At 50.9% G+C, this 23,511-nt stretch overlaps 1 protein-coding gene across 1 annotated transcript in view; it reads left to right on the top strand.

The window, feature by feature from the left end:
* The window catches only part of Cd9 (CD9 molecule), a 30,815-nt gene extending 9,048 nt beyond the window's left edge, over window positions 1–21,767 (top strand). Inside the window, exons 2-8 of the mRNA XM_055609461.1 lie at window positions 11,322–11,424; window positions 17,875–17,972; window positions 18,606–18,680; window positions 19,773–19,871; window positions 20,012–20,101; window positions 20,652–20,735; window positions 21,258–21,767. Coding sequence (XP_055465436.1) covers window positions 11,322–11,424; window positions 17,875–17,972; window positions 18,606–18,680; window positions 19,773–19,871; window positions 20,012–20,101; window positions 20,652–20,735; window positions 21,258–21,323 — 615 coding nt within the window. The 3' untranslated portion in view covers window positions 21,324–21,767. The remainder of the gene's footprint in view (window positions 1–11,321; window positions 11,425–17,874; window positions 17,973–18,605; window positions 18,681–19,772; window positions 19,872–20,011; window positions 20,102–20,651; window positions 20,736–21,257) is intronic.
* The last annotated feature ends 1,744 nt before the right edge of the window (window positions 21,768–23,511 follow it).

The following is a 23,511-nucleotide window of genomic DNA, read 5'->3' as shown; positions in this document are numbered from 1 at the left end:
TTTGTTGCTACATCCTAACTGTGCTTTTGCTACATGTCATCATAATGTAATGTCCTGTGAATGCTACTGTAAAGCATAACTGTAATCATAATGTAAATATCTAAGATGCAGGATGTCTGATACACAGCCCTTGTGAAAGGGTCGTTCAACAAAGCCCCCCCAAAAGGAGTTGTGACCCACAGGTTGAGAACCACTGTCCTGAATCTTCCACACCCTGGTAAATCTCTACATACAAACCGTTTCTACCAAGAATGAGATTGGATTTGAGAAACAGACTTCTCTCTCTCACGGTCTGTGTCATGCAGGTGACAGAGAGCTGGCAGCTGAGTCACCATGAGCATGCCATGACGTGGGCAAATTACTTCACCTCTCTAAACTTGTTTTTTCTTCTCTGACTAACTAGCTGACCCTGACTATGGAAACCATCCATGTACGGATGCCAGAACCCTATGACAGAGCTCTGGGCAGGTCAGCATGCAGGCCAGCCATGGTCTCAGGCTGTCAGTCACACATATGAGCCTGGGAAGTCAAGGAAAAGGGCCCCTTCTTTAACTTGTATATTGGACAACTGGATTTTTTTTTTTAATGTTGGATTATATGAGTATCATAACTTTCTCAAAATTTAAGACACAAACTAGAAGAAATTGCCTTCCTAAGGGCCTGGCTTCTTATGGGAGGCTGGGATTTTTGTCACTGAGCTTGCACACACGGCCCATGATGCTACAGAAGAGTCATGGAGACCTGGGCCAGGTGTCACCGGCCTGCAGGAAGATCAAGAGTTCAAGGTGCTTGTCAGCCACATAGTTTAAGGCCAGGGAGAGCTATACAACACACACACATGAAAAAAAAAGGAGCAAAAGATAGCAGCAAAGGTTATTTATGAACCAGAGAGTAATTATTTGCGGGGGTTGGTGAGGAGGTGGCAAATGACTGACTTAAGGCTCATTTTTCCTATCCGCATTAGAGAGGCAGTAATGAAGCATTTAATGCAAAGCTTTTGTCCCTTCCCTGGCTCACGGTTAAGTTGGTTAGCGTTCGTATCTACAGACATCGCTGGAGTCACAGCACCACTAAGCTTTCTATCAAGGTTTTTGGGGCATAGAGCTGGTCCCAAGGTTTCTGTTGACCCAGATCTCCCTCCTGCAGCTCTGGGGACTCACAGCACAGGGTGGCTCGGAGCTGAAGTTGGCCTCCGGCCTCCTTTCTGGCACACGGAGCTTATCTCTCCATCCACAGAATGCTTGCCTGACTGTCTCCCCAGTTTGGGAAGGGTGGCAAAGTTAGCCCCAATGGCAAGGGCTCACCTCTTGAAGCTTGGCTTGGGTGTTAATTCCCAATAGTTGAAGAGCTCGGCGCGGAGGCACAAACTCACGGTCCCAGCACTTGACATTCAGAGGCAGAAGGATCATAAGTTCCAGGTCATTCTCTGCTGTGTAACAAGTTCAAGACCACCCTGGCCTCCATGACACCCTGCATCCAAACAACAGCAGAGAATGAAAGGAAGGAGGGGCAGGCAGGGCCCCTCCCCTTCCAGCTCACCCCATATACTTCCCAAAAGAGGTTTGAATCTTTTATCTAGAGTCTTCTGGACAACGAGGACTCCTCCCCCTCTCCCTCCAAAACCAGGTCCCAGAGGATGTCAAGCCAGATCACCATTATTTTGGGCAGACATCAGGAGAGGAGCACGTGGATGGAGCTCCCTGAAGCACATTTTTCAGGGACTATGACCAGTCCTGTCTCAGCAGAGGGCAAGAACCATGAACCCAAGGGAAGAGCCCGGGCTCTGCTCTCCCGCCTGCCCCAGGAGGCTGACACTTCATCCTCAAGCCTGGGCAAGGAGGGAAATCCTTGTCACTAAATTAAAGTTTAAGCTAGAGTATTTTTCCAAGCGCAACCTGTCTGGGCCGCCAGTCTCTCTGACTTGGGGATTCCCGGGCCTACCTGAGCAATTCTCTGAGGTAGAATTTTAATCTCTGTGACCTTGGTTCAATTGGAACCTTTTCCTGTTATGCCTGTGTTCTAAGACAGCTGCTTAACATCCCTGAGGATTTCTAGTCACGTATAAAGAAGGATGCTGGCCTTCTCTACTGCATCCCACCATGCACTGGTCCTCACAGATAAGAACCGCTGCTGTTATTGTCCATCTCTGTTGTGGCTATTGTTTATTTCCCCTCACCTGCCCTGGCAGGAAAACCTGCCAGGAACTGAGTCAGTGCTAAAAGCTAGACAACCTACACAACCTGTCTACGGTCTCTCTGTTCTCTCGTTTAAAAATAAAAAGGAAAAAAAAATCTCTTGGAGAGTTTGGGGTAGTGTGAAACCAGAGTCTGTGCTTCGCTCAGGAAAATCAGGGTATAGTGTTCACCAGCCTTCAGCCCCGGCTGCCCGTGGGAACCTCTTACAACTTCTCTGAGTCATTGGAGAAGAACTGGGGTAAAGAGGTAAGCACACCTTTGGGAGCCAGATGCAGGCTCCAGCTTGAGCCCTTTGCCCAAGCTTCCTAACCTTGATCATACAGTGTGGAGCTGCCCAGCCAGTATACCTGCTTCAGTCTTCCCACCCCCACCCTGGCCTCCGCTGGCACCAGCCAGCAGTCTAGGTGGACTTCCGGTGGCTTTATGGTTGGGTTGGTTAGAGTGCCGGAGCCCCACTCCCGGTATCAGTGTCCAGTGGGGAAACAGCTTTGCTCCTTTCAGCTGAGGCCACAAGCTCACCTCCCACAGACCGAAAGTCAGCCCAGGAAATCGCACGACTCTTTCCTTTAGAGTTTTTTAGAAAGGGTGTGGGGAAAGCTCTCCTCCAGGCTCACAAGTCCAGAGAAAGCCGTTTCCTTCCCGTCCTTCTTGTGCAGTATTTAAACAAAAGTCAGGGTAGTGATTGGGTACCTGAACGTGTCAGAATAACCCAGGGCATGTGATCAAACACAGGCTTCTGGGTAACGTACTCCTGACCTGACAGCTGGCTGGCCAGCGGGTCCCCAAGGATTTGCTGCAGGAGTGAATGCTGAATCCCGCCCACTTGGTAGAAGCTGTGAGAATAGAAGTTCAAGGCTTGGCCTGGACCTTCCCTTCCAGTCCGTATATTCAACTCAAGTTGGCCCTGTGCTCTTTAAACTTTGCCAAATGCAAACGGTTTGTGATCCTCAAGGAAAAGCAGCCGTGAAGTCTCTTCTGTTGGTGTGGACCTGAGTTTTGTTCATAACTGAGGGGTGGGACCTGGGTGTGGGAGGACCCCTCCCTCTAGCACTACCTACACACTCGCCCCACCCCAGTCTCCGGTCGGGGGAGGGAGACAGGGGAGGATTACAGGAGGTTGCAGCTCGGGAGCCTCTTGCTGGCGTTGCCTGGCCCAGCCCCCTAACTAGTGACTGGGCCCATCTCAGGCTTTGGCATTTGCTGGCGAGAGGAGGTTGCCATGGGGATGGGTGAGCCCACAGGTCTGGGTGGCCTGACTCTCGCTTTTGAATGTTGAAGCCTGTGGACACAGAGGGCCTTATCTTCGCCTCGGTGGCTTTCTTCAAGCTTGACTGATATTTTAGGGCCTGGGAAACAGCTGATGGCAAAATTGCATCCTGGCTATTTGGTGTGTTACCGACTTCCTGGGCAGTGCAAACAACCGTGCCTATGGGTGCCCAAGTGTCCAAACAAAAACATAAAGCAGAGCAGTGAGTGTCTGCTGAGGGGGAGAGTTAAGAGCTGGGATCCTTTCCTATGCTAGCCAGGGAGAACCCTCCCCCCCTGCTCTCTGCCCATTCTGGAACCCTAGGAGAGGCCACAGCCTGGGGTCTGAGCATAGCTCCCCGGCCTCCCCCACTCTCCCCCCCTCCCCGCCACCAAAGACACACAATCTTAGAAAACAGAAATCCAATGTCCCAAATTATCCTGCTTCTGTCGGCCACCTGCTCAGATCACAGAGGACGTACAAGGTCCGAGGCGTGTCCTTGACTGTCTTTCTCAAGGTTTATTACTATTGGTTTATTACCATTTTTTTTTCCATCTACACAGACTGGGTGGCTATAATAACCTACAGTTTCCAAAGTGCTTCTTGTGTGTACTTCTTGGACCTTCGCCTTCCACCTAGGCTGAAAGTGACACAGTAGTGTGTGCGTGGGCGCGTTTTGTCCGTGTGTGTTTATAAACAAATGAACCACGTGTACGGTGCACGCCTGTAAGCCCAGCAGCATTCAGAAGGCTGAGGCAGGAGAATCACCACAAGTTTGAGGCCAGCCTCGATGAGTATCTCTGAGCCACAGTAAGCCTGTCTTACTGAAATGAACAAATGAGGACCCTTAAAGGTTGAGGAAAGTGCTTGGTTTCGGAGCTCCTGAAGGCAGGGCCAGATTTACATGGGGTCCTTCTCAGCAGAGCTGTACACTCTCGTCCCCTGTGTCCCTTGGTGGGGCCAGAGTAAAGGAATGCTTATAATTCCCCAGGTGATTCCCACCCTATGTACAGCCAGGAACTGGTGGCCCTGTCATCAGGTGACAGGTGGCAGCTTTAGGCCTTCCTGCTTCTTGCTTGCTACATGTATATTTTGCCATTATTGTTCCCTGAAATAGCCATTGTTTTCCTGGAAGGACAACAGGAAGTAGGAAAATTAAAACCCTCCCCCTTTTTCCCAGAGGCTATCCACCCCCAACCATCCACCTCAGTCCCTCCCAATGTGGCAGGTAAGGCTACCTCAAGACAGTGCAGAGTAGGCCGGAGGTGTGGCTGAGTCAGTTGGTAGAATGCTTGCCTAACATGGACAAAGCCTCGAGCTCAATGGCCAGTACCACATAAACCAGGCCAGGTGGCACACACCTGCAGTCTCAGGAGCTGGAAGCAGGAAGATCTAAAGTTCAAGGTCATCCTTAGCTACATAAAAAGTTTATGACTGGGCCTGTCTCAGCCCCATTCTTCACCCCTCCTCCCACCCTCCCTCTCACTCTGAAAAATACAAAGAAAGCCCAACAGGCCGAGTTCCCTCTGCTCTCTCTTTTCTGGATTCTCTAACCCCAGCTGGGGAAAGTGTGATGAGCATTTTGTCCTTTAAAAAAGAAAGAGTATGGCCAATGGAGCCACAGTATAAGCCATGGCCCAGCCCAGCACACCCAGTGTGTTTTGATTGGGATCTGTCCCACAGGGTCACATGCCACCTCCCACCTGAGGGGACCAGATGCTAGTCCCCTCCTGGTCCATCTGCCCACAGACTTGAATAGTTTCTGTCAGCTTCCCCTCCCCCAGCGGGTGCATACCTTGGCAGGTTCTATCTGGATCCAGTTTTGCAAGCCTAGCCGGGAACAACTGAGCAGGCAGGTACCCCTAAGCTCTATTATTATACTTTTTTTTTTTTTCCAAATCGTCCTTTGGAATTGGAGGTATTTCCATTGGTTGCAGGTCATGTGTCAGGGTGAGCCTGTTCCCGTAGAGAGATTTTCAGTGTGACTCACCAAAACCCTCCACTACAGGGAAAATAGAAATGAGCTGGAAGGTGGCACCGTGGTGGAGGGCTTGGGTCTCAGTTCACAAGTCCAAGGCCTTGGTTCCAGCCTTAACATTAGAAAGGAAAGGCGGGGAGGGGAAGTTTCATGAAATTGGCTGAAGCCCTACAGGACCAGGTTTCCCGAGTGTTCAGCCAGAGTTGGAGTGTGCCGCTGGATTCCTCAAAGGGTGGGGTTATAGAGAGGAGAGGACAGCGAGCACTTTGCAGAAACTTGGCCTCTCAAAAGGCTTTAGAAAAGCGGGGCATGGTGTCACACGCCTGTAATCCCAGCCCTTGGAGAACATGGGAGGGTGGGAAATGAGAGACCAACCCCAGCTGTGCATAGAGGGATCACGTTGGAAGGTAGCAAAGACTTCATAAGGATTGGCCTCATATCTCATCCGGGGCCTTACATATGGCAGGCAGGTGCCCTACCTGGGGGGGGGGGGGGGGGGGGGGGCGACTCTGTTTTGGTTTTAAGTCAGGATTTAACTACATAGCCTATGGCCTCAAAGAGCCCCCTGCCTCAGTTTCCCAAGTGCTAGGATTACAGATGTGCTACACCAAACCTTTTTGGGGGGTGTGGGGAGAGGTGGGGAGAGACCGCATCTCACTACATATCCTGGAATTGACGATATAGCTGGCCTCAAACTCAGAGCTCTGCCCGCCTCTGCCTCCTGAGTGCTGGGATTAAAGCCCACCCCACCACACCTGTGCCGAAGCCTCCTTAGTGCTAGAATCATAGGCAGGTGCCACTGTGCCCAGTCTCATGGGTTGTGATATAGCAGGAAAGGGCCCTTCCGCTGTCTCTTAGGAGTTGCTGTGTCCAAAGAACGGATGGGTGGGGAGCATGATTTGAAAAGGAATAAAGACCTCAATCTGACCTTAAGGCACATGCGCTCTGTGAGACCTTCGGTAAGGGTGCTGGAATGAGAGCAGTTCAGGTGGCTGGGGCATTTCAGGAGGGACTTAGGTGGTCAGAGGCAGGGATTCCCTGGGGCTGAGTCTGGGAAACTGAGATTTCATCAAAGGTAGAGGAGGAGCCTGGGTTTCTTATCGTCAGCTGCGTGGGACAACTGAACTGTGGATTCAGGACTTGAAGGGACAGTGTCGAGGAGCAAAGTTGAAGAAAGAGAGTTTGGGTTTCCATTTTGTTCGTTCTTGCTTTTTTTAGGGTTGAGAGTCCTGCCAGTGTGGTGTTGGCACAGACAGAGGCGGTAAAGAAGCTAATTAACTGAGCAGCCCTGGGAGGAGCTGCAAGCCTTGTGGGGGAGAGACCGGCAGGCCACAGCGCCAGTGGCTTTTCAGACCTGCGGAGACCATTGCCAAGGCAGAGTAGCCTCCGCAGGCTTCTATTGTCACGTCACCCCTTTTCCCCTGTTTCCTCTGCCGCAGCCTCGATGGCTTCTTGTTCAGGGTTTATCTGAAATTGGCGGAGGTTTTGTGAAATGACCTTTCAGGCTAGAACCCAGGCTATCCCTGAACTCGCTATGGAGCCTGGCACTCTGTCCTCCTGCCCCAGCTTCCCAGGTACTGAGAGGACAGGCTCGCACCCCCACGTGGACTGGGCTTTGCCACATTACTGTTAACTAGTGCCACGCTCACTTCCACTAGTGTCCTTTCTGTCCCAGTGTCTCACCCAAGATCCCACACAACAGCAGCGTCGTCCTAAATCTCTGGTGACCTATGACAGCCTCCGACTTTCCTTGCTCTCATGATCCCGGCAGTTTTTATAAAGATACCGGTCACCTAGCACTGGGGAGACTGAAGTAGAAGGAGGATGGAGGAGTTTTGGGCTAGGCTAGACTACCTAATGAAACTTTGTCCAAAAAAAAAAAACAAACAAACAAAACAAAAAGCATGGGTGAGCGACATGGCTCCCCAACACCCTTGAGGATGTGAGGACCAGAACCGGGGGTGATGGCACTGGAGTTTAGGGAGATGGGAGGTAGAGAAGGGAAGCCACAGAAAGCTCTCGGCCACTGTGGTTACATAAGCAGCAAATAAGGGACCCTGTCAGAAGATGAGAGGCAGCTTGTCCTCTGACCTCCACACATGTGCCGTAGCATACACAAAAGTATATACAAACACACACACATATATTGTTTAAAAAAAAAAAAAAAAACTGAAAAGAGGGAGAAAAAAATTCCAGTCTAAGTTCTTTGTGGATTGTATGCAGTTTAGGTTTGTCTCAGTTTTCTTATGGCCCATCCTATAATACTATTTTTTCTTAATCCGTATGAATGACAAAACAAAGCGAGCCCCAGTAAAACAATGGAAGAAACTCCTTTTTTCCTTCACTGTCACATGGATGGAACCATTTGGGGCCAGATGGCAAAGGAGCTTTTCGCAGCAAAACCAGACTGTTTCCATTTGGCTTTTGTTGGAAACAAAAAAGGTAATGAGGCCAACCGTAGGCAGGGCCTCTGGCTTGGAGTGCTGCCTCTGGACTTTCGTCCCCTCCAGCTGGTGAGCAGGCTCAGGGCTGGCCCCTTTCTAAGGGCCTGTGGGAGCATCGGCATCAAACCTGCCCAGGTCATGTCCTGACGGACACAGTGGCAGTGGCCTGGGCAGCTTGGTGGCTGACATGACTGCTACATGTCTGTCCAGTAGTTGGCTTGTAAAGGAACTTTTGTCAGGTTTCTTTACCCCCTTGTGATAAAATACTGACAAAAATAGCTCGAGAGAGAAAGGGTTCATTTTGGCTCCAGTTGAATGGTATACAGGCCATCAAGGAAGGGTGGTCCTGGGGCAGGAGCTTGGAGACTCAACCTTTTTGCCTCATAGATGTATACATAGCCATTCCCTGCTGTACCCAGGAACTTGTGCTCCTATCCTTACCTAGGAGCTCTTGCCTGTGGGGATCAGGAACAGGGGGAAAGGGGTGAGCGGCAACAGAGTCCACGCAAAATCCAGACTCAAAGGTGCAGATCTAACTTTATTGTAGAGTGCGAAAAGCCTTTATACGATTGAAGGGCCCATCAGACCATGCTAGCCTCAAGCGCCAATAACCATCAGTCAGGTTGGTGCAGCTATAAGGAAATGGGGGGGGGGGTCAGGGTCACCTCAGGAGCCTTCCCTAAGGAAGGGGGAAGCAGTCACCATCCTAGCCTCCATTTTGAGACTTCACTAGTGTGCTAGGAGTCCCTAGTGGATCATCACTGTGTGCAATGGATCAGGATCATTGCTGTAGGAGCCACTGGCGCCTCACTTGCCATTCTCTGTGGGCCTCCAAATGCTGAGTAAGGCCTATATGGTGTTGCTAAGGGAATACTGTCCAGCAAGAAGCCTGTGCACATACAGCATAGCAGACAGGAGAGGCCTAACCTAACTCTCCATTGCACAGGAACCCGCAGAGGCAGATCTGTCTCGACCTTGTGGGGTCCCTTGGTAACTGATTGACACGATGCTTTTCTAAAGGTGAAAGCTGCCTGGTTCTTGCTACTGGTCCCTTCTCATTTAGTTTCTCCTGTGGTGGAGCCAGAAGGGGGCAACGGAAGTACCCCAACCACTGCCACCAAAAGCAAGCTTCCCCAGGAGGAATTCAGAGCTCCTTAAACAATGTTACCTGAGTAAACAAAAGTGAGTTTTTCAAGTTTCACAGCCCCGCCTCCCCCCAGCTGACCTAGCCAGCCAGAGCTGTCTTTCTATCACACAGAACAGGCCAGCTAATGACATACAGGGCGTACCCCTCCAGCCACTTAGCACCAGGAATCAACAAAAATGGCAGCAAGTAAGCTACTCCTGGAACCCCAGTAACTAGAAAGGCAAGAGAAGGTTCAAAACCAAGCCTGGGCCACAAACAGCAAGTTCCTCAGAAGCCAGGCTGCACAGTGGGAAACCTGTGTCCCAACCGAACAAGAGCTGAGCCTGGTAGTGTACAACAGGGGGGTGGGGAGTGGGGGTTGGAGGGGAGCCTAACCTACAGAGTGAGTTCCAAAACAGCCAGAGCTCCATAGTGAGACCAAGTCTCTGCAGCCATCCGCATTTGTTTCTTCATGGTTAGGCTGCTAGACTTGTGTAGCACTGTGGTGTAGACAGCCCAGTAGTATGACACTAGGCTTGGGGCCTGTGGGTGAAGCCCGAAGGTTAGGATCAACTTCTGCTCTCAGCTGTGGCCCAGGTTAGACCCTGAGACTTTTCTTTCCTGCTGAGCTCCTGCTTTCTAACCCAGATTTCTTCCTCCCACCTGAGCCCACAGACTAAAGGAGCAGGACTTCAAAATCCTTAAGCCAGGGCTTCTTGTGTTTTTTTTCCTACCCCCTTTTCACCATAGGAAAAAAATTCCATGGCCTAAGGTGGATGTGTGTATCAAATAATTATGTGTACAAATCATTTCCCCGTGTGTCTTGCTAAGGAAGGAAAACATGACCTGTGTCTTCGTAAGCACAGCTCTCAGGTTCTGTAATTCCTTCCCTGTCAAGCCTGGCCTTCGGGAACCCTTCCTGTGTCGAGCCAGGGACACTTGGCCTTGGGGTCTTCCTGGTGTTTAGCAAAGTCTTATGTAAGAGGTGGACTGATCGGTGTGGGAAGATGCTGGTTGACCATCCATGGAATGGAGGGTGCTGGGTCATGTGACCTTGTGCTGAGAAAGTGGGGTTGCTTTCTTACAGTCCATTAGGTGCCTCCTTCTTGTAGTTCTAACATAAGCCCATTATTGTCTGGCCAAGCCAGTAAGGCAGGGGCAGGTCACATCCACCATTCCTGTTTACAGATGGGAAGGCTGAAACGGCAGGACTGTAAACCAGGAAATACAACCCACATTGTGGGAACTCAGTGTGGATGCCAACTCCGCCAGCACCTCCGTGGGTACAGGCAAGGTGGTTTATATAGGCTGACGTCCTGGGTGGCTCTTCCCGCCGTCACTGTGGACACTTGGCACTCAGTACCCCCGATCCAATTGCCACATCATGGGTAAAGTAGAGGAGAAGGGTCAGAATTGGGAGGAAGGGAGATCTGGCTGACCATAGCGGAGACACTCAGCTCCTGGGGCAAGGTATAGTGGCATTAAGTGTCCCTGGTATGTAGACCAGCCAAAACCAGTTCTGTCACCCCCGTGCAGCCGGCCACTACCCTGGAGTGCTATGAGTCACTCCCCCAGCAAGCCCCGGTACCGGTGATGAGGGGTCAGCTGGCTGGGGTTGGGGATGAAGGGGCTTGGCAGAGGCCTTGCTAACAGCATGTGATCATGTGATCACGCATTTATCATTGCTCTAGTTAAAAAAAAAAAAAAATCACCAATTTGTGGGATAGTCCTGGTCTTTCAGGAGGCTGAGGCAGGGGGATACCTAGAGCCCAGTAGTTCAAGACATGCCTGAGCAACACAGCTCGACAAGTAAAAATATCACTTAACATCCTATTAAACACTCCAGACACTCACCCACCTGCTCATCAGTTCCTCCCCACACCTTGAGCTCATCACTCACTTCCTAATCATTGTTTATTTTTTTTAATTGCTTATCACCTTTATGGCAGACATTTTATATGCAGCTTAAACCGCGCCCTGGTGTGTAGCTAGTGTGTGACTTCAGTGGTTCCTGCTTTGGTTGAACACGGTAAGATACATCTGTAGTGCCTCGTAGCCATCGTGATTCACCCTCACTGCTGCATGGTAGGATTCTGTGCCCGCCAACCGCAGTGCTTCTGGTAGGGAGCTGTTCATCCAATCCGGCCTACTGATAGTTTTGGCACACGGTTGATCACACACCTCCGGTCGCTTTCTGCTACTGCCAGATGCACTTGGAGGGCAGAAGGAGAGGATGGTGTCAGAGTCCTCTGCGAGTCTCTTCGGCGTTCCTTGAGCACATTAGCCCAGGCAGCCAGGACTAATGCCATTCGATGTGTTGAATGTCTTGCAGCTCGCCGGCATTGCGGTGCTTGCCATCGGACTCTGGCTCCGATTCGACTCTCAGACCAAGAGCATCTTTGAGCAAGAAAGTAATCATTCCAGTTTCTACACAGGTAAGACGAGGAGGTGGCACTTCAGCTCTGGAGAGGGACGTCACGACGACCTGAGGACTTGGGCCTGGGAGAGAGAGGGGCTGGCCACATGAGCCAGTCCTGTCCCTTTCAAGTTAGGTGGCTTTGTCCATGCATTTGCATCGGGCTGCTGTGGTTTCTTTTCTTGCCAGCTGAGTTTGGCAGCCTGACTGTTCTCTGAGGTGAAGTTGGGTCTGGCCAGGCTGCTGCTACCACTCCTGAGGGTGTGGGAACCTTGGTCCTAATGCTGTGTGTCTCCAAACTAAATTTTAGCATAATCATCTCAAGTCAGAAACCCTTGTCCTAGTGTGCATCCGAAGAGCCCAGAAGAGAAGGGGCTCCCTTCCCTGTATCTCTCCAGACCAGCTTCCTAGATATATAATCAAACTTAAAGATTAATGGGGGTGGGGAGGGTCCTCTGGAGGCACTTACATGAGGCCCTCAGAGGGAGGTCAAAGGAAAAGCTAAGTAAGCAAGAGAGCCAAGTGACAGAAAGAAAACAAAGAGGTGAAGGAAGGAAAGAGAGAGAACATGGAAGGGAGAGAAAAGAAATCCTGCCCTTTGGGAAAACTGCTTTTGCCTTAGGGAAGGGTTTTCCCTTTCAGTATGGTTGGAATCACCTGAGCCTGAACCAGGCAGTTGCTTTCTCTACACAGTTCCTTGGCCCTTCCTGGCTCCATTCAGCCCGTTTCTCTGCCTCTGTAAGAGGAGGTGCCACTGAGGACCATTTCCTGTAGCTGCCAGCTTGCGTACAACTCAGCCTTTGGTTCCACTCCGCCTGGTTTAGAAGTAGGAAGCCCCCTATTTTTAGGGTGATCCTGTCATGCCATCAGACCAGCGTGAGTTGTCACTTCCTTTCCACCCACTGAAGTTATTTTTACGAAAGACAAGAAAGCATCCTGACAGGATTATCATCTCACAGGCTGCAGGGACCAGGGGCCATGGTTCCAGTCAGCTTCCCTTTTCCCTCTAGCTGGCCAGGTAGCCGGGAGGAACTAAGTCACAAAGCCCCTGACTTCTCCATCTAGATCTCAGTTTTCCTGTCTTTTATTATTGTTCATCAGCGGTGGGGTGGGGAAGGGCTGGGTACGCTGCCCTGATCTTAAAAAGAAAGTGGAAAAGAGAACACTCGGTGGCTTATGGTTTGGCCTTTTGTTTTGTTTTTAAACTACAAGCAGAGTTTTTAGGGAGCGGGTTTCCATAGTGCCCTGACTTGTTTTAGCAACAGAGCTTTGATTCTGAGCAGGAATGCCACGGCAGAGAGCAGGAGGGAGTAGGATATGGGGGACGGGCATTTTCCACAGAGGAGTGGGGAGCTGAGGGGACCCCCTTCGCACTCCATGCCCCAGCACACAAGGGAGCTGTGAGTTCACTCCCTGGGGACAGCAGGTCCACAGACAGGAATGGGAACCTCTTCAGGCTGATCTCCTGAGCAAGGCCCCACACAGTTCCCCTGCATCTTCTGAAGGAGTCCCGAGTCCTCAGGCCTCCTGTCCTTTTGACTACTCCTGGTTACCTAGTAGTTCTTCCCATCATCTGGGACTCAGTATATTTTTAGATATGGGAAGAAAGATTCTCGCTGGTGACTGGGTGGTATGGGAAGAAACCACTTCCAAGCCCCACCCTTTCCTGGTGTAGTTCTCTGGGTCCATCCCTGCAACTCTACGAGGAACAGGGAGTATTTCCCGTCTCACAACCTAGAGAGCCCAGACCCTGGCCCAAACGCTTGTCCCTCAAACATAAACCCCAGCTCCTTCTGGGATTCTCTGTGCTGGGTTGTAGGTGGAGGGCCACTTGCAAACAGTGACCATCGCTCCTTCTCTGGGAACAGGGCAAGGCTCTCTGGGCTTTTTTTGACTTCACACAAATTGAGGCTAAGGGAGAAGCCCCCACACCTGTGGCCTTAGTCAGCTGGTGATAAGTAAGAAAACCTATCACCAGGCAAGAACGGTGACCACGGGAGTGGAGGAGCCAGAGCCCAGCTCTGGGAACCTCCTGGGGTTCTTTGTTGGCTGATAGATTGGTTTTTCGAGACAGGGTTTCTCTGTGTAGTCCTTAGCTGTCCTGGGCTTGCTTTGTAAACCAGGCTGGCCTCGAACTCAAAGAGATTCGCCTGCCTCTGCCTCCCTGAATGCTGGGATTACAGGCATGTGCCACCATACCGGGCTTCCTCCTGGAGTTCTAATCATGCTGGTTATGACGGAGTTTAAATGGCCTTCATCGGTCCTTCCTAAAGAGACCAGAGGATGATTGAAAGCAAGAGTTGCAGAAGACAGCAGTCCCTCACTGGAGCCTGGCATCCGTTGTCTCCTCAGCTCTGTCGGCACTCAGCCCCTTTGCGCTGGACCCGGCTAGCATTTCAGGGTGTTGTTGTTGATCTGGGAGATGGGAGGCTCCTGGAACCTAGGGCCTGCAGTATATACACGAGGCACCTCTCTACCATTAAGCTGTACCCCTAGCCTTCTTTTCCTTTAAAACTTTGAGACAGATTCTCACTAAGTTGTTGAAGCTGCCCTTGAACTTACTTAGGCTGGCCTTGAACTTGTAGTCTCCTGCCTCAGCCTCTTGAGTAGCTGGTATTAAAGGCCTATGCCACCAAGCCTTCTAAGCGTTCAGCTTTGAAGATGCTGTTCTTTTTTCAGGGACAAGGGGCTACTGCAAAGACACAAAAACATCGGGAAACCAAGTGGCGGTGGGCCCTGCCTGGACGACCATTACATTTTGGGAAACTGAAGTTGCTGTCCCTGGGCAAAGGGTCAAGGAAGCTTTGTCCTCTGTGTCCCCCTTGTCACTGGACTATGAGCCCTGCCCTTTTTGTGAACCAGAGTCCTCCCAACACGTGAGCTAGGAGTGCGAGCTTCACCCAGGGTGATTTTCTTGGCATCATGGGGGTGGCCAACCCTTGCACAGCTGACTTCTCATGCTTGCTGGGATGAGACCACAGCTTGCACAGTTGAGAAATGGTGTGTGATGAGGCAGAGAAGCAAGCCCTCAGGACAGGTGATAGCCTTATATGGGCCTTCTCTCCAGTTCAGGCCCTGGCAGGCTCATCCTCTCAGCAGGACACCATCTCAGGCTTACAAACATGTCACAGAACCACATTTTTTCTGGCCCGGGGCCCCCAGCTCTTCTTACCTACCGTGGTGTCCTTCTAGAATCATGGCTGCAGTGAAGGACTTTAGGAGGTCTAGCCAGAGGCTGTGAGTGTATCCATCCCTCCTTTGGAACCTTCTGGGTGTAAGTGTCCTCCCTGCTCAGAGCCTCATTTTCCCCACCTGAATTCGTACATAACCACACCCCTCCCTCTGAGAGTTACCATGGCCAGTGAGGCTCTTCTGCATGAGAGTAACCGGCCCCAGGAGAGAGAGAAAGCAAGAATGGGGAGGGGGGAGTAGAGTTGGGGATAATGAACTTCAAGCAAGTGAAGATGAGCCTAGAAGATCAGGTCCTCTTCCACACAGGGGAGGCTGCCGTGTCCTCCCTAGCCTGAGCTCAGAGTCCAACACACAGGTGGGCCAGGGCACCCTGATTCCTGTGCAAAGGACACCCTGACATATGCTACTGCTGAGCCTCCTTCCCCCCCCCACCCCATTTAAATAGACCTATAATGTCAGCCCAAGGGGTGGGATGTGCAATAAACAGCCCTTAAACAATTTAGCATGGAGATCCTGAGGAAGGCCGCCTGACGAACAAATTTTTCCATGAGTCAGACAGAAAGCTAACATTCGCTTGTTTTATAAAAGGGAACACTTTGTCATCTATCAGTGCCAGCCCTTGCTAACAAGTGTGGGGGGTGGGGCTGCGAGCAGCCTTCCCAAAAGGAAGCTGGGGTCAGCCCTTTTCAAAAACAAGCCTAAGGCTGGGGCCAAGCTCCTAGGTGAGTGTCTTCAGTGCCTTGCCTTCAGGAAGCCCTGGGTTTGAGCTCTAGCCTGGCAGGGCTACCATAGTGAGCAGATACAATCTGAGGCTCACAACAGGTCCATGACTCACGAGGCTCGGGCCACTCTATGACTTAAAGGCTGCTGCCAGGGCTGCTGCTGCCTTTCTCCTGACAGAGACACTCCAGAGCCGCAGCTGTCTGAACAAGATCGAAAGCCTACAGGCGCTTTACCCTAAAACTCTCTCTGGAGTGGATCTGTCCTGTGAGAACCCTCTTCTTGAACTCACAGCTACCCCAGCTGCCCTGGCTTTGCCAGGGTATCCAAGCTCCCATACCGCAGTGTGGACTCAGAAAAAAAAACAAAACAAGACAAAAAAAATGCATCCGTCTGTTTGCATTTGATTCTCCTGTGTGTGCTTCTGAATCCTTTCGATCTCTTAATACCACCCCAGCCCCCATCGATTCAGCCCCTGCTCTGCAGCTCAAAGGAGCGATCTCCCCCTTCCTTGTCTTGCCCTGATGCTGCAGTCAGAAACCATGGCTGTACTACTGCCTCACTCCCTGGTGTCCCCTTGGCAGCTGGCTCTCCTCCCCAGGGGCCATGCACGGGACTGTACTGCCTCCCAAGTTCAGTCTCCGCCCTCCCCCCACTACATTTGACTGGCTAGGAAGATGACTTGAGGACAATCTGCATTTGTCCCCTTGCCCAGTCTGGGCCAGGCATGCACAGGAACAATACCCGTATTCACCCACCGTGGGGTTTGCCAGTAACCCCACGTGACCTCACGTCACGGCAGATGGGAGGAGGCGAGGGAGGCACAAATGCCCACTGTGTGCTCTCTGCTCTGTGCCGCCCATGAGCAGCATTAGCTGCAGGCCGGTCCCACGGTCTCCTGGCTGCAGGGTCCAGCCCTGTGCTGGGTGGGTGCTGCAGGTTCGGGGGGGACAGTAATCACCGTGGCACGTGCCAAAAGTTTTTTCCGTGTAGTGTGCTGTGTCTTGTGAGAAGGCATCAGAGCTCCCACCCCCTCTCATTTTCAGCCCCTAGTTGAAGAACTCTCTCTGGTACCCGTGGGAGAATAGGGAGAGAGCATCCCCTCCATTAAAATCAACACTTGCTTTTCGCAATGGTTGCCAAGCCCTTATGTTATCGAGATTAGTAACAGTTGGCCCTGGCCCTGTGCTTATGTGGATGACACCATTGCACACATCACAGTAGTTCCAGGATACTGCACTGTTGTCTCTCTCTCTCTCACACACACACACACACACACACACACCGCCGTTTGTGGTGCTGAAAATTGAACCCAGTGCCTCACACTCAGTAAGTATGTACTCACCCCAAGTCCCAGTCATTTCTTTTTAAATTTATGTGTGCACGTGTGGACTCTTAGCTCCAGGCTGCACCACCCTCTTTTAGCCTCCAAGGACAACTGCATTCATGAGGACATACATCAACCTCTAGAGACATACACATCATTTGAATATATATATATTGTGTGTGTGTGCTCGCGCATGCACCTGCACGTCTGTTATGGTTTCCTAGGGGACTTAGGACAGAAGGCTCCACACGGGTAGTCCCTGCTCAACAACTGTAGCTTCTCAAGAGTGTCCCTGTATGATGGACGCTGTGGGCATAGCCATAGTGAGCTGGGATAAGTGTACCCAGGGCTGCCCCGCTGTGATTCCAGATCCAGGGATTTGTATTGTCTGGGCGTGGGCAGGACTTAAAGACTCTTTACTCCCTCCCCGTCTTCGCCGTTAACCACTCACATTGAAGACTTGGCATCGCTCACTCTCCCCTTAGACTGGTAAATCCTTTCAGCCTTAAGCTCGAGTAACTTCATTCCAACCGTAAGATCTCTTCAGTGGGCTGAAGGGATTTCTTGGCATTTAAGATGTGTGTGCGTGCATGTGTGTTTGTGTGTGTGCAATGTGAGGTGCCAAGAGAGGGCATGGTGGGGGCTAAAGTTACAGGCATCTGGGAGATGCCCATCATGGATCCTGGAATCCAGTGTCTGGTCCTCGTGGTTAAGCAACAAGTGCTGGTAACCACTGAGCCATCTCTGCAGCCTCAGAAACACATCCTAACTGAAGAGCGCCCGCTCAGTGGTTAGCAGCAGTGCTGGGGCTAGAGATCTTCTGACTTCATAACACACAGCGGCCTCTGCGTCGTTTGTACTAGTACAAGAAACTCTAGCCAGCATTGGCTGTTAGGTGCTGGCAGCATGCAGAAAGGATTTCTAAGGGAATCATGTTTTCAAGTCCTGGCAGCTAGCCCTTATTTGAGAGGTCTGGGTAAATTAGCTCAAGTGCAACCTCCTGCTGGGTAGAAACAGCACTTTGTACCAGGGTTGTCTCCTAAGTAGAATCTGAGGGTCCTCAGACCCCTTCTAGGAAAGCCAAGGATAAGGTAGAGTGTAGGCATGATAGAGCAGAGGTGGAGAGTGCTGCTTTGTGTGCAGTCAACAAGGAGGCACTGAGGGGAAGAGGCCTGGGCCTCCAGACTAATGTTTCCAAACTTGTGTCTTTTCCCTCCCTCCTGCCCTCAGGAGTGTACATTCTGATTGGAGCTGGGGCCCTCATGATGCTAGTGGGTTTCCTGGGCTGCTGTGGAGCTGTACAAGAGTCCCAGTGCATGCTGGGGTTGGTAAGTATTTTTTTTTCTGTACTCCCAGTCTTACCTTAATCCCATTCCTTTCCCAAAATGTCACCAGGCCTGTGCTTAGGATAGGTAGAATGAATGGAGTAAGGAAGGCACCCCTTCCTTACTGGGCTCTGCTCAGGCTCCCACCACCATCTTGCCCATGGCCCCAGTCTCTCCCCATGGCAGGCATTAACCCCCTACATTTCTGGAGCCCTCATCACTTCCCTTAGGCAGCTAAATGCCAGGACTTTGTTTCCCCCTTTCTTGAAGACCACTTTTGCTCTTATCCCCTGCATCCACAAGCACTTTTGCCTTCTCTCCCTCTTCTTTCAAAAATGGTTTCTCTCTTGCCCAAACTCCACAGAGTGAAGGCACTGCCTTTGTTTTCCTAGTTCTCCATGGGGTTCGTGTGGGGGCAGTGGTGTTTTACTGCTGCCCAGCTCCAAACTAATACCCTCCAAATACGAGTTTAGGGGCAGCTGACCCCACATTCTCCTCCAGAACCCCATGGGACCCCCTTTGTCACCCTCTTCCTGCCTGTTCGTTTGCGCCACCCACATGCTGCCTGCTCTACATCGCTTTGGTGTTGCTGACTGACTTGTCAGAGTCCCTCTCACCGCATCCCCTGTCTTCCAGTTCTTCGGATTCCTCCTGGTGATATTCGCCATTGAGATAGCTGCAGCTGTCTGGGGCTATACTCACAAGGATGAGGTAGGTGTTTCCCATAAGCCTCTTGGGTCCTACAATGGTTTGATTTTTCTGAGCCGGGAGGAGGGTTGATGAAGATTGAAGAAGGGTCCAGGCTAGTTACTTGCTGGACTTTCCGCTGAACACACTCCTTTATTGTGTATATTTCCATGTAGGAACAATATATACACACCTAGTGGCTGGGAATGAGCCTGCCCTGTGTGGCTAGCACATAGCAGATGTTCAAGAACCATTATTCACTTTGGAAGCCGTGTGTGTGTGTGTGTGCGTGTGTGTGTGTGCACACATCTGTGTGTCTGTCAATCACAGCTAAACAGCCCTTCCCCCAACCCTAGAAGGGTTGCTCGGAACAACATGGCTTTCTGTCATCAGAAAAGACTCCCTTTCTCCAGTCTATAAATACATACCACAGGTACCCCACCAGATGCTATCAAGGTCCCCAAGTATCCGGGTTCCTGGTCCCCACTTTCAGGAACTTTGCCATCTAGTGTGGGAGAAAGATGTCTAACAAATGTCACACCAGTCGTTTCTAACCAGAGTACCTTGAGATTTAAAAGGTGAGGTTGGACTGGGGCATCTCTTCCTGTTTGTAGAGAAAGGAGTGTGGACCTATACCTTGACTGAGCTCAGGGTTTCAGAGGAAAATGGGAGTAACGGGAAACTTCTGGGCAAAAGAAGGGTCAGGGTTTTCGTTTCCAGGGTGGTCTCTAAGGAGCTGGAGGCCAGGCTGGGACACAGCAGTGCAGTGTTTGAAGGTGGGGTACCTTACATTCTGCAGAGACAGGAAAGGACCAGGGACACTTTTTGGGGAGGTCCCTCTTTCCAATAAACCAGCTGAGCAGAGTGTCACATGCCTGTGAGCCCAGCACTCGGGGAGGCAGAGGCAGGCAGATCTCTGTGAGTTCGCAGCCAAGCCTGGTCTACAAAGTGAGTCCAGGAGAGCCAAGGCTACTCCATCCGGGCGCTTTGGAGGCCGAAGCAGGAATGGTGCCGAGAAAGGCAATGCTGGTGGCAGTTAGCCAAGTACTTGAAGAGTACCTGTGAGAAAGTTTTCAGGAAACCCATCTCTGCTCCCGCTTTGTCTGTCCGTCACAGGTGATTAAGGAAGTCCAGGAATTTTACAAAGACACCTACCACAAGTTGAGGAACAAGGACGAGCCCCAGCGGGAGACACTCAAAGCCATCCATATGGCGGTAGGTCACCTTTGTAGGGGAAACCACAGACCCTGCTGGTGCCTCCCCCCAGGGTATCCGCACTCGTATTTCTATACCGAGTTGGCGTGGCCCTTATCTTTGTTTCCCCCCTCACCCCCATCTCTGCCTTCTCTTTGCAGCTGAACTGCTGTGGTATAGGTGGTGCTATGGAGAACTTTCTAACGGACATCTGCCCCAAAAAGGACTTTATGGAAACCATCCAGGTTAAGGTAAATGTGAGACACAAACCTAGCACCCTGCCCTGCTGCTTAAGCCAAACCCTGCAAGGGCACAGTTTGGCAACATTCTTCCCAGAGGCCTCTCCTCAGGTGGCAGCAAGACAAAGGCCAGATCGGAGATATAACTGACCCCTACCTAGCTCCCACAACTACAGGTACCTGGGACCGAACACTGCTGCCCGGGTCCCTAACCTTAAAGAAACTCCTTTGAGCTCCACAGACACCAGAAACGAACATGGTGCACACACATGCACGCAGACAGAACACTCCTACACGTAAAAGCAAATAGAAAGGAAAGAGACCTCAGACCTCCCCCTTCTCCGAAATCCTCTCAAGTCTGAAGTACCTACCTCCCATATCTCCCATTTCCTCCTTCGGTCCACCCACCAGGACAGCTGATACCCAAATACCTCCATCCCAGTTGGCCCTCTGGCCACCAGGCCTCCCAGCATGATACAGGTAGTCAGCAAGCCAGCCAGGAAGAGGAACACCCCCAAAGTGAGAGCTGTTTCTGACCCTGTGCCTTGTTTACCTCTCTAAGCCCTGCCCGGAAGTCATCAATGAGGTCTTCAACAACAAGTTCCACATCATTGGAGCAGTGGGCATCGGCATCGCCGTGGTGATGGTAAGTGGCTGGTGGTCCAGAGAAGAGGCACTGTCAGTAAGCTGTGCCCAGGCACTGTTAGAAGTGCTGTAGGCTCAACAGCTAATGCAACCCTGGCTGGCCTGGCCAGGTGGGTGCCATCACCATTTCCTTTTTACTACTGGGAAGTGTGAGCTGGGACTGAGGCTCGGAGGTAGGGCCCTTTGCTGGAACTGGTCAAGCCCCAGTTTCATTCCCAAGTACCAGGAAAAAGACAGGAGGGCGGGGAGAGTTCCCAATCTGCATGCTGTGTCGGAGACACTGGATTTAGCGTTTAAAGCTGCTTTTTCAGGGTCTCGCTCTGAATGCACCCTGAGGAAATGGTTCATGCTGCGGATCTCAGCAGCTGGCTGGCTGTCCACCATCCTTCCTATTCTCTGGCCTCTGTCTCTCCTACTTTCCTGGACCTTGTTGCCTTGGTTGGCTGTTTGTCTTGGTCCGAGTGATGCTCTTTCCCTCTCATTCAGGCACTCCTCCCACCCCCCACTCTTCCTGTCTCTGCAGATCTTCGGCATGATTTTCAGCATGATCCTGTGCTGCGCCATCCGCAGGAGCCGAGAAATGGTCTAGAGTCCGCCCCCACCCCGAGCAGGAACGGTGGCCCTGAAGACCGTCTGGGCCGTTTGTTGTTTTTGTTTTGGTTTGTTTTTTTTTTTTTTTTTTTTTTTTTGCCACTAATATTAGTATTCATTATGCATTTCTAAACAACAGTTATTCTGTGTTCATCTTTTTAATGCTTTATTCATTATTGACATTTGTAGTTGAGGGAATCTGGGGATTCAGTTTGCTTTCTTTTTTTTTTTTTTTTTTTTGTTGTTGTTGTTTATTTTTTGCTTGTTATGTTAAGCAAAAATCCTGCAATGAAAGGTACTATATTTGCCAGACTCTAGACAGAAGATGTTGTACATAAAGAGAATTTTTTTCCTTTAAATAGATAAAAGTATCTATCAGATTTAATCAGGTTGTAAGTTATATTGAAGACAATTTGATACATAATAAAAGATTATAACAATATCTAGAATGGGTTGCTATTGCTTTATTTAAATTAGTTTTTAGAACTGCTTGGGTTAAAAGTATTTTTTCCGCTTGTTTGTTTGTTTGTTTGTTTGTTTTCTAAATCTGTAGTCCAGGTTGGCCTGGATTTCTCTCTGTACATCAGGCTGGCCTGGAGTTCCAGGAAGCCCTCAAACCCCTCCCAAATGCTCCTTCGGCTGTTTTATATTCTCAGGGCACTAAATGAGAGATAGATTGGAAGATGGGGTCTTCTCACCTACTGGTAAGGAAATTGAGGTGTGATAAATAGGAGGATTTTGCCCTGATGTCACAAAATTTTAGTATTAGAGTCCACACTAGAGTGAGTCCCCAACTCAGCAGTGTGCTGTTTCTTGGAGTCTCGTGCCTCCAGCACCAAGACCTTGGTAGCCAGACATAGCCACTGCTCAGTGTTCTCATCCGTGAAGACTAGCTAAGTGAGCACACATCCATCAGGGTTTAATCAAAGAAACAGAGCCACCCCAAGATACATGCCCTCAGGGCTTCACCGCAACAGTCTGGCCCTACACAGACGCTGGAGTTGAGAGGACTGATGGATAGAGGAGAGCGAGAACCAGATGGAAGCGGCAGGGGCGCGCAGTGGTGTCTGTTCTTGTCTCTGGTATTTCGGAGTCTTGCCTGGGCTGGGCCCTCAGTTCAGAGCCCAGCAAGTTGAGCAGAAGCACGGGAAACATCTTCATTCCCCATCCTTGATTCAGTTTAGATTCTTTTTTTGAAGTGTGGTGGCTCAGGGATTAAGAGCACTGGCCACTCCTCAAGAGGACCCAGGTTGGAGTCCTGGCCCCCACATGGTATCTCACAACCGGCTGGAACTCCAGTTCCACGGGATATGGTGCCCTTCCTCTGGGCAGCCGGCATGCATGTGGTGCAGAGGATGCACAGACATACTGTCAAACAGAACAGCCGTGAGCTCATGGACCGTACCTCCAGAGGAACTGGTGCAGATCTGCGAGGATGGAGCGAGTTCAAGCCCGGGCAATCCCAAAGCTGAGAATGGAAGGTGTGGGACAAAGCTTTCTTGTGTCTGTGCCTGCCTCAGGAGCACATGACCCCACCCCAAGGCGGCTATGGGGGTCCGTCATGTGAGCTTTTCACCTGTTAGCTCTCCCTGGTGTAAAGAGCGCTTTGCCGGCATCCTGAGCACCAGCCAATGAGGTGCGTTCATCCTCAAAACCCCTCCCCACTGCCCAAGGCTTATAAGCCCCTGTTTCACGTGAAATAAAGCAGCACGCATTATCTACTCAGACTGGGTGCTCATTCAGAGCTGTAACACTGGGGGAAAGAAGGACTCCCCTTCTCCCCGAAGAATTCATTGCTGGACCCCCAGACTCCACTGCCAGCCACCTTCCCGCAGTGGGACTTTCCGGCGGAGAAGCAGGCACTTACGGCCCAGCAGTGTCCGGCCTTCCTGGGAGACACAGCCATACACAAACCGTCATATGCTTTTTTTTAATTTTTAATTATTAAAATGTATGGGGGTACATACCTGTACCTGTAACCTCAGCACCCAGGAGGCTGAGGCAGAATTATCAGTTCCAGGCCAGCATGGGCTACACAGCAGCATCAAAACGAGAGACTCAAAATGTTAAGGGCAGAGAGTGGTGATGCATGCCAGCCTCTCATCCCAGCCAGCCCTTGGGAGGTAGTCTCTGAGTTTGAGGCTAGCCTGGGATACATGAGATCGTGTCTTAAAAAGGAAAACTAG

Source organism: Psammomys obesus, unplaced genomic scaffold (assembly GCF_907164565.1).
Source record: "Psammomys obesus unplaced genomic scaffold, mPsaObe1.curated_primary_1811, whole genome shotgun sequence".
Classification (NCBI taxonomy): Eukaryota; Metazoa; Chordata; class Mammalia; order Rodentia; family Muridae; genus Psammomys; species Psammomys obesus.
This window is presented reverse-complemented; position numbering and strand designations above follow the sequence as displayed.